An 18767-nucleotide genomic window follows, 5' to 3' on the forward strand; every position below is an offset into this window, starting at 1 on the left:
CACACAAAAAAAATCAACCAAAATCCAATGAATTTTGCTGGATTTTGGTTGATTTTTATGTGAATGTTCTTAAAGAAAATATTAGAAATTTTACTGATATATATATATATATATGTAATCACTTTAGATATTTTTAGGATTTTTTGGAAGATTTTTATTCATTTTTAAAAAATATTTAGAAGAATTTTCTTGCCAAATTTGGGGGATTATTTAAAATACAACTTTTCAGGGACTTTTTTTTAAAGGAATTACTGGATTTTCTTTCTGAAGGTTTTGCAAATTTTCAGAAATTTGAGGAATTTTCTTTGCTGAATTTTTGTATTTTTTTCAAACAAGGAAACAATGTTTTTTGGTGCCCATAAATGACAACAGCAGGAGGATTAAACATCAGCAACAACAACATAAAATTCAGAATAACATTAAAAAAAAGCCTGTATTGATTTATTTCAGATGTGCTCATGCTTATGTCATTGTTTTAGTGCACACCAAGTTAACACTGTGGTTGAAGTTGCACTGCAATGGCTGTCAAGGCCAATTAGGGGTCTTTCAAGTTTCTGCAGTGGAAAGCTAGCTGTCTAAGGTTCACCCTCAGTAGATAAAACACTAAATGTCTACATAAAGGAGAAACTCCTACAATCTTCTGCAATGACTCTCAGTTCTGGATAGATCAGAATGAAGTGTCCTATAGAGTGCTTCTAGATGCAGTAATGTGGACTGAAGTGCCTTCATTGGGGCCCTTACAGTGGAAGAAAATGGGATAGCAGCCTGTAAAGTACCCTCACAAGTGAGTAAACATGATAAAGAGCCTTCGAGTGAAGATGTTACTCAGTGTCCTATGAGCTGCTGCTGTAATGAGCTGGAGGTTCTGTAAGGGCGCCGTTCTCATGAAGAAAGACTGGGGGGAAAAAAGTGCCATTTAGGGCGGCAGTAACACACTGTAGCACAGGATTGGTGCCCTTTCCATGAAAACAAACACATGATTAAAACATCATGCATTGATGAGCGCCCTTTCAGTGAACAAAAACACACCGTGAAGTGCTCTTCAGGAGAGAACAGGAGACACTGTGCCCTGTACAGTGAGCTGATGATGGACTAAACTGGCCATTGTGGTAGAAATTAATGTTTCCTTCATTTAGGTTTGACCTTAAAAACACTTTCGAGTTGTTATAGCTTACAGACATTATTCTGCTCTATTGATTTTCTGACAGTACTGCTCAGTAGATTAAATGGTTTTGTTGTCTTAGGGTCGGTGCAGCTGCAACATTCATCCTACTGCAGTTTTACCTGAGGTAGGTCACACAGGAAGTCTATTTTTTGCTATTAAAACAAGTGTAAGGGCAATATTATGCAGGATGCATTTTCAAAGTGGTTTTCATTTGTAGGCCTCTCAGGCTAATCAATATGTGTTCATAGTCATCTCCACAGTAATATCTGGTAAAACTCTCGATTTGCAGTCCTTCAGCTTGGATGAACTTTCACTTGTAGAGTGGGAGGTTACAATGTGATTACAGGATGTCAGAAAGACACAGAAAACTGCAGACGGCACAAAGGGATCTTCAAAATGCAGCTCGAGGCAACAATGAAAGAGAGATGAAGGTTGAGATCAAACTCTCACAGAAGTGCAGTGTCTAAGGATAATTTAAATCTTAAGTAAATGTTGCTCTGCAGCTCTGGCTTTTCATGTTTCCTGAAGCAAATCTGCTCCACAGTCAAGTCCACTCTTAAGAATCAGCCTCACATTGGTGTGGAAGATGCCGTCATTTTTTGCTGCACAAAACGTATACTCACCTGGAAGTGGCAACAGCACTGTGAGTCATAACATTTGACTTTTCAGTGCTTTTAAAACCATAGAAATGGAATAAGCTGCAGGTGGATGCTCTTAGACAGGTCGACTACAGTTTGTGAGGTTACAAAGCGATGCGGAGACGCTTCTTTCTCCCGTCCTGCTCTCTTTCTACACCTCTGACTTCAGATTCTCCTCACAGTTCTGCCATCTGTACAAGTTTTCAGATTATATCAGCAGGAGACATAAGGCTGAGTGCAGGTGAACAGATTTGTGGAGTGATGAACCAGTGGATTTCAGAAGGCACAGGGCCACTTATAGCACGATCAGCATCAAGGAAACCCAAGCTTTAGCGGACGAAAAGCACGGAGGCTCTGTGCAAGAAAGGTAAGAGTCACCTATTTTTTCCTCAGGACACTGAGATCTTTTTTTTTTAAGTTATCTTTTGGCCTTTTTGTTGGCTTCACTAGACAGGTTTAGCAGAAAGGCAGGCAGGAAAGTAGGGAGAAGGCCTGCAGCAAAAGGAATTGAATTCCGCTACACTGGGGACTATAGCCCCATTCATGGGTCGCCTGCTCAACCAGTTGAGCAGTTCAACCCTTCTAACATCTGCAGGGCCATGCTGCAGATGTTACAGCTTGGTGGACTTCCTCACAGTCCACCAAGGTTATGTACTTTATAGTGCTGCTTCTGCAAACTCTGAAATGTCTCAGCCTCAAGCAAAGCAAACCAAATGTTCTGCTGCTGGCTGCAAGAGTGAACACAAGAGCCTTCATGCAGTCAAAGGTTCAAAAGATTCTTTATTGTCATTGTCATAAAAATGAAAAGCACAGCATTTCCAGCGGAGTCTTATGGATTTTTTTTAAAAATGTGTTTTATGTGCAATACTGCTTTTATGTGTTTTATGCACAATAGTTTTTTTTATGTGTCTTATGTGCAATATTGTTTTTATGTGTTTTTTGTGCAATACTGGTAGCACAGCTCTGAGTCCAAGACAAATTTCCCCAAGTGGGACAATAAAGTATATTGAATTGAATTGAATTGTGGAAAGAAGCTGTTACTCGGATGGATCAGAACCTTCTCCCTGATGGTAGCAGTTGAAACAGATGGTGGGTAGGGTGTGAGGAGTCTCTGATGATTCTGTGTGTGCATAGCAGGGAGCAGGAGGTGAAAATGGTGGTGATGGTGGAACTCTGATGATTCTACCAGCTGTTTTTATGACTCGCTGTATGGCTGCCTGCTCCACCTTCATACAGCTGCTGAACCAGACAGACACACAGTAGGTCAGCATGCTCTCGATGGCACATCTATAGAAATTTAGCAGCATCGGAGGAACAGAATATGCAGGGCCTTTCTGTTATGTTCGATGGCCATGGTACCACAACAATAGAAGCATCCTTAGTGTGTTTTGGGACTAATGTGGCTAACGTTATCATTAGCTTTGTTCATATGTTCACAGTTCAGAGCTCTATGGAAATGTAAGACAGATATGATACCAGTAAACGCGGACTGTAGAAGGGTTGATGTGTTTTAATGTCCACTGTTAGGCTTCAGTTCAGCCCAAACTCAGCCAGTGTTTTTATCTGCTATCTTCTCTCCTGCTCTCTGTGCTCACATGTACTGTTTTAATATAGTTGATTTCCTTATGAAGCTCTTTGTCTATTTTTTTCTCAGGAGACTGAGATATTTTAAGGTTTGTAGGACGATGCTGCAGATGTTTTATCACTCGTTGGTGGTCCTGAGAGTAGAGCTGCAGTCTTTAGTCGAGGATGTTGAAGAAACTATTCAGTGTAATGGACAATGTCTCTACTGAGAGTTGCAGCACAGAACCAGAGGTCTTTTGTGCCATTCAATTTTAAAACTCCTTCCCCTTTTGGAGGAATAACAGCTGAAACATTGGATTCTTACCAATAATCATTCAATCGGTTAATTTTCAATACTATTTTTTATCAACTGTGTCTGCAATATCTGTTTTAGTATCACTTCATCAGGTGCAATATTTATTTATTACTTCAGCATCATTGCCAGGATTACTTTTTATTCTTGTTTTATTTATTGTTTTTTTTTTTTTGAGCAAAATCTGTTTTCCAAAGGATTATTAAGTCTATCATTATTTCATGTTTTCATGTCATTTCATTGCTCAGCAAAGATTTTGTGTTGTTTTCCAGCTCTGCTTAACGAACATCAAGGAGAATTTGAACACTTTCAGGCCTTATTGATAAAAAATACAAAAACTATCAACTATTCTTATTTGTCAAATTTGCTTAAAAGGGGGACAATATTCAAAATGTTTCCTTCTTTTCCTGGATCTGTCAAACAACAATTAATCATTTTTGAATCAAAATTGCTATTTGAAGCAATTCAATTAGCGAATCACTGAAGCTGAAATTCAAGATGTACGAGTTGTGGCCATTAAATAAAAAGACTGATGCTGTGCTTCAATTTTATTTAATTAGAGCAGACTGAAACTTGTAAAAGTTATTTATGCTGCCCATTAATCAACATATATTATGTGGTTCAGGCTGCAGATTGACCCAGAGGTTAAATCATGTTTCCTTGAGCAAAAGTCCCATTTTGCTGTTTTTTCATGTGGAAACAAGTTCTAAATCTATTACACAGTGAAAAGCCACCTGAAGCTTGACTTAAAAACTAAATGATGGCAATAAAAAAATGCAAAATCTGTCAGAAAAAAAATGTTTTCTGGAAAAGAGTCCAGCCCTAATATAGGATAACGCTGATTTTGATTTGAGTATGTTAAATGTCACATCAGTTTTCCGGCAAACATCACTGAACCTCACAATTTCAAGTCTCCTGTGCTTTTTTAAATCCTGACATTGTCCCTTTTTCAGGGCGTCCCTGAGCTGTAATCTGAGATCCCAGAGTTTCCTGTTCTCTGTAGTGAGCGATGCAAAGGGCAGACTCTGCTGGCGAGGCTGAATTTGTGCAGCTTCATTAGAAGAAAACCAAGAGCAGAACGGTAACAGCGCTGATGGAACATCAGTGTTTACTCTTTTACTGAGCTACAACCTAAAGGTATCTGTACGTTATTCTCCACTACAGCCCAGAGAGACACGCTGCACTTTTTACTCCAACACATCTATTTTTATAAACCTGAGACTGCGAACATGAAACATTCATAATCAAAATGAACAGTTAAAGGAGTCATAAAAACATGAGACAAAGAGGCTTTGATGTTCCCAGCAGGTGTGGAGAAAATCTAGCTTTGATTTAAAAGTGAGCAAGAATCAAGAGTTACAGAATGATTTTCTGGAGTTTGGAAGATAGATGGAAGGCAAAAAAACCCCAACAACTTATGCATAAATAAATAATCAAATACATAAATAAATGATAAAAAAATACATGTATGTTGGTATTAAGAAATCAGACAATTAATCTCTTGAATTCATCAACATGTCCTTATAATTATGTGTATTTTGTCTATTTCTTTACTTCATGTGTTTATTTCTGTATCTCTGTATTTTTATGTTATTTTTGTGGCCCTAATTTCAGTCTAAATCAGAATTGACAAACGATTCCTATCAAATGACACAAGCGAGCTATGCTAACCTTCTATTTACTTACACACAACAACAGACATAGAAATACAGATATAAATACACGAGATTTACCAAAGTACCCTAAATAAGAGATTATGTAAAGAAACTGAGAAAAAAGGATTCAAGAAAGGAATGTAATTATATCCATTCTGGTTACCGGCATGTAGTTTGGAGTCGCAATAAAAAATGTATTATTTATGTATTTAATTTTTTATTTCTGCTTTTATTTATTTATGCCAAAGTCACTTTTCACCCTCCACAGTGAAACAGAGAACGACGATGAGGATGAATGTTGTCTACGGTGATGAAGGCTGAACTGTGACGGAGCAGAACGTCTCCATAATAAAGAGTAGACATTAAAGCCGAACAGCGTCATGGTTAAAAAAAGAAAGGCCTTTAAATGTATGCAGTAAGTCTAGTTTATTACATATTTTACAGCTGAGAAGGTGAATGTCATCTGACAGTCTTAGTCATAAGTGACTTTGCAAATCAAGACTGATTGAGTAATTTATCATTAAAAATATTAGCAACTGTTTTGATAACTGAAAACTGTTGGAACTAGAACATTTTTAAGCAAAAAAATCTGCTATTATATTATAGCAGATTATATATATTTGTCTTAAATGACAGAAAATGTATCTATTTACACTATAAAAACAAGGCATCCTTTAAATCTCTGTGTGATAGTCAAGCATTTCTCACCATTTTCTTATATTTTACAAGCCAACAAAAATAAAAGAAATAAATACTCAGGAGATTCATCTGTAATTAGAATATGAACTAGACAATTCCCGCATACGGAAATCGTTGGAGGGGCTCGGGCCGTCCACCCGTCGGGCCGTCCACCCGTCGGGCCTATCCATCACCTGGGGGCTAAGCCCATAGATATATACAAACACTAGATGTCTCGACACGGAGTCGGCGGCGTCGTCACTTGGCGGCCGTCTTAGGACAGGGGACTGCTCTGGCCCACTTTACTTTAGTCAATGGTAAGGTGGATGATTTCCTCACTTTAACACTCATAACTCGCTCAATTCTTGATTGATTTACAAACGGTTTAGTTTATTACAAACCTTATTAACGTGGCTATGATTCAGGCTCAATTCCGAAATCGCAGCTTTTCGTTTTGAAAAATGCGGCATAGTTGTGTGTCTTTTCTGCCTGGCTACTCACATTGAAGATGATGTTACTCACAATCTGATTTTCAATTATTAGGTTTTCCTGAGACCAACGTTGTTTGACAACCGAATCTTTAGGCGAAATTACATTCTTTGTGGTTGTGGTTTTCTTTATTTGCTTGTTAAGAGACTTTGATTCAGACCTTAGACTTATTGTTTGTATACATCTATGCCTTGATTAGTTAGCCTGCAGCCAAAATTAATTGTGGTTAATTTACTCACCAGGTTCATTAAGAGAAAAGACAACATCTCTGTTTGTTGTGCATTGATTTTGGTTGAGCTTTGTTTTTATCTGTGCATTAGAAAGCTGATAGTAATAAAAAAAAGTGCAATGCTAAATATTAAAATTACATTTACATCCATTTATGCTGAAAAAAGCTGATATCTGTGTTCATTATTATATGAATTCAATGGTTTTAATTATTCTTATTTAAGCAGTAAAACAAGTACATCTCTGACGTTTATAACAAACCAAGCTGTTCTAAAATCGGTTGAAAATTGAGCAATCTACAGTGATTTTAAAATCCATGCTCCATTGACTTTAATGTTATGAGTGATCGAGCAGCCCTGTCCCAAGATGGCCGCCATGTGGCTACATCGCTCCCCATCGGCTGACAGCGCTCATGAGCCATCTCGTGTTTCTATATATCTATGGCTCATCCCCCCTGTCCTTTAAACCTTGTGACACCTCTGTGGCACTGCAGCACATGGCCTGAGAGGGTTTTTTTGTTTGTTTGTTGCTGAAGACAGGGGTTTTTTGGAGGCTTCTGTATGAGAAACCATAAATCCCGCCATCACAATATATCCATGGCTTAAAAGAAGAGCTTGTTTTTTTTAAGACTAAATGAAGTGTGTAGGTGAAATTATGTATGGAAAAGCATAAATCCCAGCATCACAATATATACATGCCTGAAAAGACGAGATTTGGGTGTTTTTAAGACTAAAATGAAGTGTGTAGGTGAAATTGTGACGAAGCACGTCATAAAACATGACTTAGAGAAAAGATGGAAGATCGGCAGGAAAAACATGACTTAGAGAAAAGATGGAAGATCGGCAGGAAAAACATCAGAACCGGGATTCGAACCTGGTCCGCTCGCACCAAAGCCGTGCGCTCAATCCATTCACCTATGAGTGACCGATACTGGAAAGCGTATCTTGCCCCATTTGAAGTGTTAGTTTTACTTCCTGGTTCTCAGCACGGCGCGATGTCGCGTTATGGCGGTAATTACGGAATAACCGTTAATCTCAGCTGAAAAGTGACATAACCGTGAGCGAGAGGAAGCCTGTGGCTAACCAGAAATGTAATTATTTTCCAGATATTGTGAGAAATGACCGAGCGGCGGCGATTCAAAAACACACTCTCCCTCCATGAGCCAGATGATTCAGTTTGCATGGGCGCCTATGGAGAGAACGGTGCGACTTTGCTGTAAACTGCTGCCTGTCATTTCACTTCAGAAAGAGCTACGTCTTCAAACTTGGATTCATTTGAATCCCAGGAAAATTGTCTACAATCTGACCGAATTTCATTTCCCTAACATTTATGGTTTGGTCGTGAGAGCGATTCAATCGTGAAAGTTTTAGGCGGATTTTGCATCTCTCCTGCACTCTGCAAAGTCACGTGACACACTCTAGAGAGAGCAGATTTTGAGAATTTTCACTTTTTTGAGGACTCACTGAGCAAAAACTGTAAATGTCAGCATGACATAAAATACATCCCTGCGTAGACAAGAGAAATCACTACGTTTTGATGGTTAAATGACGTTTCTAGGTGAAAGTATGGCGAAGCAGTGGCGTTGTGAAAACAGGTGAGTCTTCACTCTGAGTGATTCAGTAATCCCATTCATGTGTATGTGGAAAATTAATGCAGTTTTTTGCTCATAACTCTGGCAAATATGAATGAATGTCTTAGAAAATAGATAGCCATCGATTCCCGACAAAACCACACAAGCTGATATATAATTTGTGTGTGATTTCTCAAAGCCCTGGGAGGAGTAGCGAGCCAAAGTTTTAGGCGGAAGAAGAATAATAAGAAGAAGCCCAGAGAGAGAGCAATAGGGCCTCTGGCATTTCATGCCCGAGCCCCTAATTAGTTGCAGCCCTGTATAAAATAATCTCCATCTGAGCTGAAAATGAGATAAATGAAGCTTAAATGTCGATACATGAGTAATAAAATCATATTATTTTATTCATATATTTCTCAGCAGCAACTTCATCTACTTTTGATGCTTTAAGTGTGTTTTGCTAATTATACTTTTACTTAAATACCACTTTTATTACAGGACTTTTATTTTGTAATGCAATATTTTAAACTGAAGTTCTGGTACTTTTAATGAGACTGCAGGTTTATGTCATATCATTTACAAATTCAGTTTGAATGTCTCCTGAACTTGTGTTTCATGGCTCATCTGTTGTCTGTTTTCAGCTCCCTCTTCTGGACAACAGTGAAATGAACAAGTGGAGATGAGATAATCAGGTTTGTTCTTCTGAAACCACTGAACTGTTCACTGAAACTTGCATGAACGAGTGCAAACCTATCAAGTACAACATTAAATGAACTGAACTTCATTTAATGCTGTGAAAAATCATTAAATGCAGAAGACAGAAGCACAAAAACTCGCATGAAACAATCACTACATTTAAGCTCAAATTTGGAATTGATACACAAAAATATCTAAAACATAAACAGATACTTTAAAAGAAACAAGAAAGAAAAGGCTCATTGTTTCATGTTTTAACCATCAATGTCTCACATTTCATGGAAACTCTGGTGTATTTTTCTAAAATGTGAAGTATGTTTATGGAGATTTGTTAGCTGACACAGAATTTTACCTCAAGAGTTAAACAAATCAAAAAAAAATGTGACAGCTGTGCAGTGAGGAAATGTAAAATGATTTTTAAAAATGTGGTTTCTAATATGGAAAAAAAAATAGTATGGTTTGTAGTGATGAATGTTTTTATTCATAATAATTGTGAAACTCTGCTCCTGTAATATTCTTCAACAGTATTTCCCAAATGACACAAAACCTTCACCAATCAGCAACCCCTGATGCAGATTAAGCTTCAGTTATCCAAACCAGGAAGCTGCTCAGAGGAATAAACAATATCAACACTAATATGTATATTTATCTGAAAATGGCTCAGATGTGTTTTACGCCATACCTGGCCAGATTTCCTCCTGACTGCTTTTTTCTTGTCTCCTACAAAAAGCACCGATCAGCTGCATCATTAAACCCCTGACAAGTGAAGCGAATAACATCGATTATCTCGTTACAGTCAAGTGGACTTCAGGCAGCAAATACTGAACAGTCAGTTCTTGAAGGAGAAGCGTTTGGACGCAGCAAAACTCTGAGGATCAGAGTGGCTCTGACATTGACTACAAGGTCAGAACATCTCAACAACTGCAGGCCTTGTAGGATGTTCTGGTTTGAAGTGGTTTGTATGGAGTGAACCCAGATGCTGGCTGCTATAGATGAACTACTATAGCACAAACCTTAATGCTGCTGGGATATGATTTGGGTCTGTGCAGCTGCAGACCAGTCAACTATCCACCATTGAAAGCACCTATAATGGACACATGAGCTTCAGAAGTGTGACAAGAAGGTGGCCTGGTCTGATGAAGTGGACAAAAGGTCAACAAAAGTAATCGGCACTGTTCATTTAGGCAAAGTGGACTACTTGTGTGCAAAAGAGGTGAAGATTTTAGTTTACAGTGACAAAACATCCATCCATCCATCCATCCATCAATCATCTATACACCACTTAGTCCTCATTAGGGTCGCGTGTTGCTGGAGTCTATCCCAGCTGACTTAGGGTGAAGGCAGGGGACACTGGACAGGTCACAGTCTATCACATGGCTACATATACAGGGTGGGCCATAAGTAAAACGCCATAGGAAAATGTATAATGTATATTTGTTTATGTTTCAGATACCCTAGAAGATGATGCTCTCTTTGGGGGCACTTGTAGGCCATGGTGTATCAGGTGAAGACAGGAGACATAAATCACCTCAAGGAATGTATCACCAATGCTATTACAAGCTGAACTTCAACTGTGCTAATGCAAGTTCATCAGCCGTGGAAAAGGGTCGCGGGGGGTGCTGGAGTCTATCTCAGCTGACTCGGGCGAAGGCAGGGGACACCCTGGACAGGTCACCAGTCTGTCGCAGGGCTTGTTCTCGAAACAATGGTGATCATATAGAGCACATTATGTAAATAAAAATGGTTGTCCAACATACAATGTTTATTTTTTGCATGTATGGAAACTTACGGCCCACCCTTTATAGACAAACAATCAATTTAGAGTTACCATTTAACGTGGGCATGTTTTCAGACTGTGGGAGAAAACCCACACATGCACAGGGAGAACGTGCAAACTCCATGCAGAAAGATCTGGGAGACGTGAACTTTGGATCTTCTAGCTGCAAGACAGCAGTGCTAACCACTGACCCACTGTGCAGCCCCGGTTAAAAAAAAAAAAAAAAAACAGTTCAAGAAAATAAAAACGGTTTCAAAATGAACCCACAGCTATTCTCAAAACTGTCACATCTCAACAGCGACGCGACACCTCACTCTGGAGGGAGGAAAAATCTCTACTCCTTATATATGGAGCTCAATTAAGGCCTTCATCACTTCAGCCCTACCATTAAACAGCATGTGGGGCTTCTCTATAACACTGACACAACCAAATCTGCAAACATCACTGCACACACTACAGACATTGTGGGTATTTACAAATGTCTCACTTAAAGCTCAACATGCCTAAGTCACTCCTGAATGATGCCTTTTACTACAAAAACAAAAACATTCAACAATAAGAAAAACACCCTCCACTTGGTATGGTCCAGTGATGTCACTCTGAATGCCATAAATCCAGGAAGTGCTGGGCAGCCCACTCCCAAGCATAAGAAGAAGAAGAAGCCCACTCCCAAACATTAGTCCTGCATGGTGAGTATGGGCAAAGGAACAAACAATTAATAACCTGTAGCTAAACTATTTAATAGCTGTTTGTTTACCTTTAATCCTCCATATGATGGGTGTAAACTGTAACACAATATTAACACAAGCCCAGGAGAGTGTGTGCTGCAATGTTTCACTAAATTAAAGCAGAATACACATGAAGAAAATAGTATTGTGTGACGTTTAGACAGACAGTGTCCAGGGGAAAATGAGTTTTGACCAGGCGTAAACTAACCGTGACGTCACCCGTTGGTTTCAACGCCGAGAAAATGAAGCCCGGATTTTGCTACTTCCTGGTCGCCGTTTTGGATTTTTTGGAGCCAGTGACGTCAAAAGCGTCATCAAACAGACTGGACCGGAGAGCAACTAGGGGCAGGATTGGCTGAGGACTCTCTTATCCCGCCCACATTTTACCGCAGAGGCTTCTGTTGCTGTCTATCAAGTATAGCCACGCCCCCTGGCTCCGCCAACTTTAACGATTTATTTAAAATTCAGTATTGATTTATTTTAAGATCGGCCACCTGATCTCTCATTTTGACCATGAAAACTAACGGGAAAAAAATCCTGAGCTGTAGAAAATCAGTCTATCAAATTTTATTTTTTCCAAAAATGAATTGAGGTCTATGGAGAAAAAGCTTTTTGGAGCCAACCCTAGCGGACGGCAGGATATTGCAAGTTTTTGACACTTCCGGATTGGCTTCAATTCTGGAGCCAGATGCTACGTCCACTATATATACAGTCTATGGTTTTGACTCACTTTGTCACCTGAACCATGTTCTCCTTTATACTACTTAGACAGCTAGATGTGTTTTTGTGTTGATGGGAAAATATGGCAGCAAGGTGGTAAAAGCAGTGTGATGCTCTGAACAATGTTCTGCCAGGAAACCTTGGACTTTCATTTGGATTTTGCTGTGACACCACCTACCTAAACACTGTTACAGAGCAACAACAATCCTTTGTGACAAAACAGCAGGAAAATGCCCCCTGCCACACTGCAAACATCGACCCTGAGGAACTCGGCCTCCAAAATCCTCAGATTTCAATCCAATTTGACATCTGTGGGATGCCGCTGGAAAAACAAGTCTGATCCATGGTGAAGGCTTCTCGTCATCTGCTGCTGTTGACGTCTGAACACTTTCGTGCCTCGACGGGTTAAAGAGGGACATCGGGCAGCGGGTTTTAGTGCTGATCAGTGTACACAAACATAGATAATTGTTAAAGCTTTCTTTCCCTCTGAGGGAGCAGATTAGCACCTGCTGACCTGGCCAGAGGGAGAAACAGGAAGTGTTGACTTTCAGCGGCATGTAAACTGGGTCAAGACATGTCAGGAGGAAGAGGAGGAGGACAAACACAAAGAAAAGTAGAATGAAGATAACTATAAGGAGAAAAATAGAATATTTACCACTTCCACCTGTTCAGATATGACAATGATGAATAATAGTACCCAAACTGTAAGTCACACAAGAGATTAGCTTTTAGATTTTTTTCCCCCACATAGTGATGTAATTTTACAAAAAATAAATACAATTCAATAATGCAATAAAAAGTCTAACATATGGGTAGTAAAAATACAGACTTTTTGTTTCTAAGATGCAATTTCAAAATAATTATATACATATAAATAATATGTGGAATTGTACATAAAAGTTATATAGACAACATTTTGTTGCACATGAAAAGTTAGAAAGACAAAGCCAGTGTTACCGTATGTGTTGTGGCATTTAAGAGCTGTACAGAAAACCTTTATTTTGTATATTTTTTAATTCTATTTTGTAATTTCTTTATCATTTTATCTCTTATCAAGTGGATTAAGTGAGTCCTAGAGGGAAGACCTAAAGTAAAACTAAAAGAAATAAAAGAAAATGGATCATTTTATTTTTTTTTAATAGCTTCAGCTTCATTGTTTTCTATAAGGTTCTGTTCATTTCTCTTTAAACAGATGGTAATTTTTGAGGAAACCGAGGAGTTAGAAGTTCTTATTCTGTATTTGTATTCCAATACCAGGAGTTAAGTTGATTATTTTCCTATACATGCTTGGAAACCCTCCATTTCTCTTGCAGAATATCTCACAGAAACTACTTAAATGTCACAAGCAGCTTTTGTTTATTCTGGAAACTGCTGCATTTAATATAAATAATGCCTTTTTTAAAACCACCGCTCCCACTACTGGGTGTAGAAGAGCCCTGCAGTGCTCAGGTCGTGCTGAACTCATGAATCTATCCACTTGCTTCAAAGAGGATTACCGCTCCTTCTGCCTAGCTTAGTTACCTCAAATTAGGATGAGGGTAAGGAGAGGTCTGCTGTCTGCAGCGGCCATCTGTCTGCCGGGTGGACAGTCGAGCGCTCACTGCTGCTGTAAATGGAGACGAGGCTCGAGTTGGATGTTCTGATTTACCCAGATGAAGTGAGGGTTGCTACCCCGGAGGATCTGAGGGAGTGGGATCTGGAGACGGCCAGCCAGGTGTCCATACCCACCGTCCGGCTGTTTGTGGCTCTTTACCCCTACAACCCTGCTGCCATGTCTCCCAACCATGAGACAGCTGCAGAGGAGCTGCCCTTCGTGCCAGGCCAGATAATCAAGGTAAGGAGCCACTGTTCTGAGTTTGTTTGACTTGAGTGATTTCCTCACTTCACGAGTTGAACCTGCTGCTGTTTCCTGTTTGTGCTGCGTTCACACCAGCTGAGCGCGTACAAAGACAGAAGCTGCTCTCATGTGTTTTACCGCCTCTTTCTCTCTGTCTGTCTGCTGCTGCAAAGTGCTCACACACTTCACCTCCCCTGACCTAAAATAAAGTGATAAAACTAGCAGTCTGTGTGTCTGTTATCAGGTGTTTGGGGACACAGATGCTGATGGTTTCTATCACGGTGAGTCCGGTGGTCTCTCCGGTTATGTGCCAAGCAACATGGTGGCTGAAATCCCCGTGGACGACGAGTACCTGAAGCATTTACTCATGCAGCAGGGATTCCTCCCCGTCGACCACACAGGTAGAAACCCTCAGTTTCTGCTGGAACATACTAACAGAGCAGTAATGTACAGAAAATCAAGAGCAAAACTCTGTCAGCCTTCAACATTTACAGTGTCCAAGTAGTCAGAAATCATCTCTAGAGGCTGTTTGCACCAAGCTGCTCCTTTATGGAGACTTTAAAAAGACACCACAGCAAATAAGGAGAAGGAAAAGTCTAATTATTTAATAAATTGTTCAGAAAAGTTCATGTGCAAATACACCAACTCTTCCAGAAGGTCCTTGCTAAGCTGTGTGGCCTTTGTGTCAGTTTTAGGATTACATTTTCTAAGGTGTACTTCCATATTTTGCCCCTCAGGTATGTCTCTAACGCCAAGTCTGAGCGACATGGCCAGTATCCCCGACGATGTGGTTGTTCGACGAATGGTGGCCTTATTCGACTACGATCCGTGGGAGAGTTCGCCCAACATGGACAGTGAAGTAAGCATGAAAAAATCTCATTAACATATTAATAAAACGTTTAATATCAAGGCCAAGCCACCGCTTTACAACAAGTGACTCAGACTTTCCTTCACTCGCAGGTTGAACTCGGCTTTCGATCCGGAGACATCATTTATGTGCTGGGTAACATGGACCAGGATGGATTTTACTATGTGAGTGTCGTCTTTGCAGTTGTGCTGTAAAACGTGTCTTTAAATGAAGCTAAAGCAAAGTACTGGTTTAAATTAATTTAGCTTGTCTTTCTAACTTTGTGAAGGTAATGCTGCTTTTGTGGTCACTTTAAACTTGTATTTGACATTCAACACTAGTGTGAAAATTGGGTTAGCTGCTCTGTTAGCAATGAGTGTTTGATGTTCGTGTTTCTACAAAGATTTAACTGATGCATTTGAACTGCTATTTTCTTGAAGTAGGATTAGAAAGTAAAGAAAAGAAGTCCAAAGACAAAATCATATTTTACATTTTATGTTGGGACAAAGCAAGCAAGGAAACTTTAAGTTGACTTTTCTTAAGAATAGGTTACAGCAACTGTTTATTTGAGAATAATAAAATGATTAAAGTACATCTAACTTAATCAAGTTGCATTAATATTACTTGTTAACTTATGTAAGACAAGATAAGATGAACTTTTTGATCCCACAGTGGGGAAACATCACTAATTGATTGCTACCAAATATGGCAAATCATTTAAGTCGGTCCAACAATTCTTTTTCAATTTTCAGATTCTTAATTCTTCTGCTAAGGTTTGCACACAAGTTTAACTTTCATCTCTTTTTTAGGGCGACCTGCACGGACGGCGAGGTTTGGTTCCGTCGAACTTTCTGCAGCCGTTACCCTGGGAGTAGAAGAAAACGCCGCGCTAAGATGTTTGCTACAAATGCCAAGTCTCAGACACAGTGAGATATCAGCTAATTTTATTTGAAGAATAGCTAAAAGGACATTTTATGTGTCAAAAAATATGTATTTTTTATTTTTATACTATAGTATGGCTCAGCATCTGCTTTAGATCGCGAGTAAATGAGGCTAATGACCCCAGTGTTACCAGCAATGATCATAATGCTGCAAATCATTGTCAGATATTTTCTTGAATGAAAAAAATTTAACAAAAAATTGCAAATCTTTTTCTACTAAAAAATATAAAAATACATAAATTGCATATATTTTAAAAATCAAACACTATGTTAAAAAAACATTTCACTGTAATTTTGTTTCCTCTTTCTGGGCTTTCACAAAAAGCAATGATGGAATTAACAAAATAAAATACCTGATGGCAACGGATAGAATATTTTAGCCTTAATAATCCACTTTAAATCTCAGAGTTTTACAGACCACACTATTAATGTAGTATGTCCATTTTTGCCTTATATGCTACTTACATATTTTCTACAATGGGCTCATTTCATATTCTTTTGTTTTTGAGTTTTGTAGCAATTTTTAAGCAAAAAAAAAATCACAACAGAAACTTTGTATTCAGGAAACAATTAGTGTTTTAATCATGCAGAAAGTGGAAGGCAGAAACTGACAATAAAACATCTTGAATTCTTACAGTTCTTACCTGCTTTTTTACAGCTGTTTGTCTTTGTGAAGAATTCTACTACAATAATTAAATATCCTGTCAATTTATATCAAATAAACACAAAACAAAGTCAAATGACAAAAACAGGCAGGTTTTAAAACGTTCCAGTCCTTTGGGTTTCTTCTCGTACTTTCCTCTGCAGCCAACAGTACACTCATCCATAAAGTAGGAAACACTACACTGTGTGATGAAGTTTAGTAGTGCTTTCTACTTTATGGGTGACAACACTGTACATCGGTAGCTTCTGCTTGATCCAAAAACTGGAGAATGACGGCAGGTTTTCACAAGTCCAACTGAACATCATTTCAGAAATCAGAAATCAACCAAGACATGAAAACACCCAAATATTTGATTAAAAAACAGTAGTAATATTGTGCCTTCATAGCGTTGGAACTCCTGTATGTTAAGATTCAACAAACAAAAAGCAGCGACGGTCAGATCTTTAAATAAATGTACCTGCTGTCGGGGGTCTTACCAGCGTTTGGACTCCAAAGAAGAGAGAAAACCCAGAAGTGAGCGTGATCTTTTATTAACCCCGTCTGAGCCACGTGGTTCGCACAGGAAGCGCTCCAACAGCCGCGCGCACACACACACACACACACACACACACACACACACACACACACACACACACACACACACACACACACACACACACACACACACACATGTTTGTACTTCTATCTTAGTGAGGACATCCATAGGCGTAATGCATTTCCTAGAGCCTTACCCTAACCTTAACCATCACAACTGATTGCCTAAACTTAATCCTTACCCTAACCCTAACCAAACCTCAATTCATACCTGTTCTCTAAAAACAAGTCTTCACCCTCAAACATGGCTGTTTCAAAGTGAGGACCGGCCAAAATGTCCTCACTTTGTAAAAATGTCCTCACTTTGATAGTTAAATGCAGAAAATGGTACTCACCATGTAGCAAGTACAAGAACACACACACACACACACACACACACACACACACACACACACACACACACACACACACACACACGTAGACAAGTGTAGGCAGAAATGCACAGCAGGTTTATGCACAAACATACAGTGGTGAGAAATTAAATGTGTGAACGTGTCCTTTTAGTTCACGTTGTTAAATATCATAGTTTTATAGAGATTTTTTAATGTATTATATATGTGAACCTGTATTTGCTGTATGCTGACCGACTTCATACACTTTCTGGGCTGATTGTACGTTATATTTTACAATACTGCGCATTTATTAAGTCTGCTTTCACTGAGTACAAATATAGATTCGTAACGTAAACGATATCAGAATCTAACTTGAATTTTAGGAAGTGTGCTTTCCACATCTACACACACACACACACACACACACACACATGCAAATTTGAAGCTACACCCACGAAGTCTTGGGCGACTGCATCACCGCTACCAAGAGTGATCTCATCCCTTTTAAGGACATAAAGTTACGAGGTGGCACCTGCTTCTAAAACCAATCTGAAGTAGGTAAAGATTGATTTTAATAAGGATTTATTTGGGCTAATTATCTCATTATTCAGTATCAGGATTGATTGAAATGTGAACATATAATGCAAGCAACAGGTTTATTTATGTAGCACCTTATTATACACACAGGTAGCTCCAAGTGCTTCACGGGCCAATGTAAAAAGAATATATATATTTCATTCATTAAATATGAGAAAATAGTAGAAATGTAGTTTCACAACCGTAAATTACCTCAAAATTTTACTTTAATTTTAGCAATTTTAGCAAGTGTGCTTTCTTTTTAAAAGATCCAATCAGAGAAAATAAATTAAGTTAAATGAATGAAAAACAGCACAGACTAGTTGAATAAAGTACACAGAGATTTATATAATATTTAAGATTTACTGACTAAAACAGCTAAAAAGGTTATTTGAAAAATGTCAAGGCAGTCAAGATATAAACTTATAATAAAAAAAGGGAAGGAATTAAATGAGTAAAAGTGCAGAGAAGCTCAATAGAAGTGCAGATATTTGAGTCCAGACTTTATAGTAACACTGATTACCGCTATTGATGACTTACTAATTATAAAAGATTAAATAAATCAAAGATTCATTTGTGGAGTGAGCTATTAAATGTTCAGTCAGCATTGGGAGGATGCAGCTCCTCAGCTCTGTCCTCCAAAATGTCAGATATGTCTAAAATCTTTAACAGGTTACAGGAAGAGCTTCATATCTCGTTTATTTTTCTGAGAACTGCTTCACGCCTGCATGTGTGTGACGAAGGTGTTGGTTGGGG

At 38.7% G+C, this 18767-nt stretch overlaps 1 protein-coding gene across 1 annotated transcript; it reads left to right on the forward strand.

The window, feature by feature from the left end:
- The first annotated feature begins 12474 nt into the window (after positions 1–12474).
- Positions 12475–16479, forward strand: si:ch211-105f12.2 (RIMS-binding protein 2-like). Its single transcript, XM_022208153.2, has 5 exons — positions 12475–14054; positions 14302–14458; positions 14795–14916; positions 15018–15089; positions 15714–16479. Exons 1-5 carry the CDS (start codon positions 13833–13835, stop codon positions 15777–15779), a joined length of 639 nt encoding a protein of 212 aa, XP_022063845.2. The 5' UTR covers positions 12475–13832; the 3' UTR covers positions 15780–16479.
- The last annotated feature ends 2288 nt before the right edge of the window (positions 16480–18767 follow it).

The sequence above is a fragment of the Acanthochromis polyacanthus genome, chromosome 13, assembly GCF_021347895.1.
Source record: "Acanthochromis polyacanthus isolate Apoly-LR-REF ecotype Palm Island chromosome 13, KAUST_Apoly_ChrSc, whole genome shotgun sequence".
NCBI classification, from domain to species: Eukaryota; Metazoa; Chordata; class Actinopteri; family Pomacentridae; genus Acanthochromis; species Acanthochromis polyacanthus.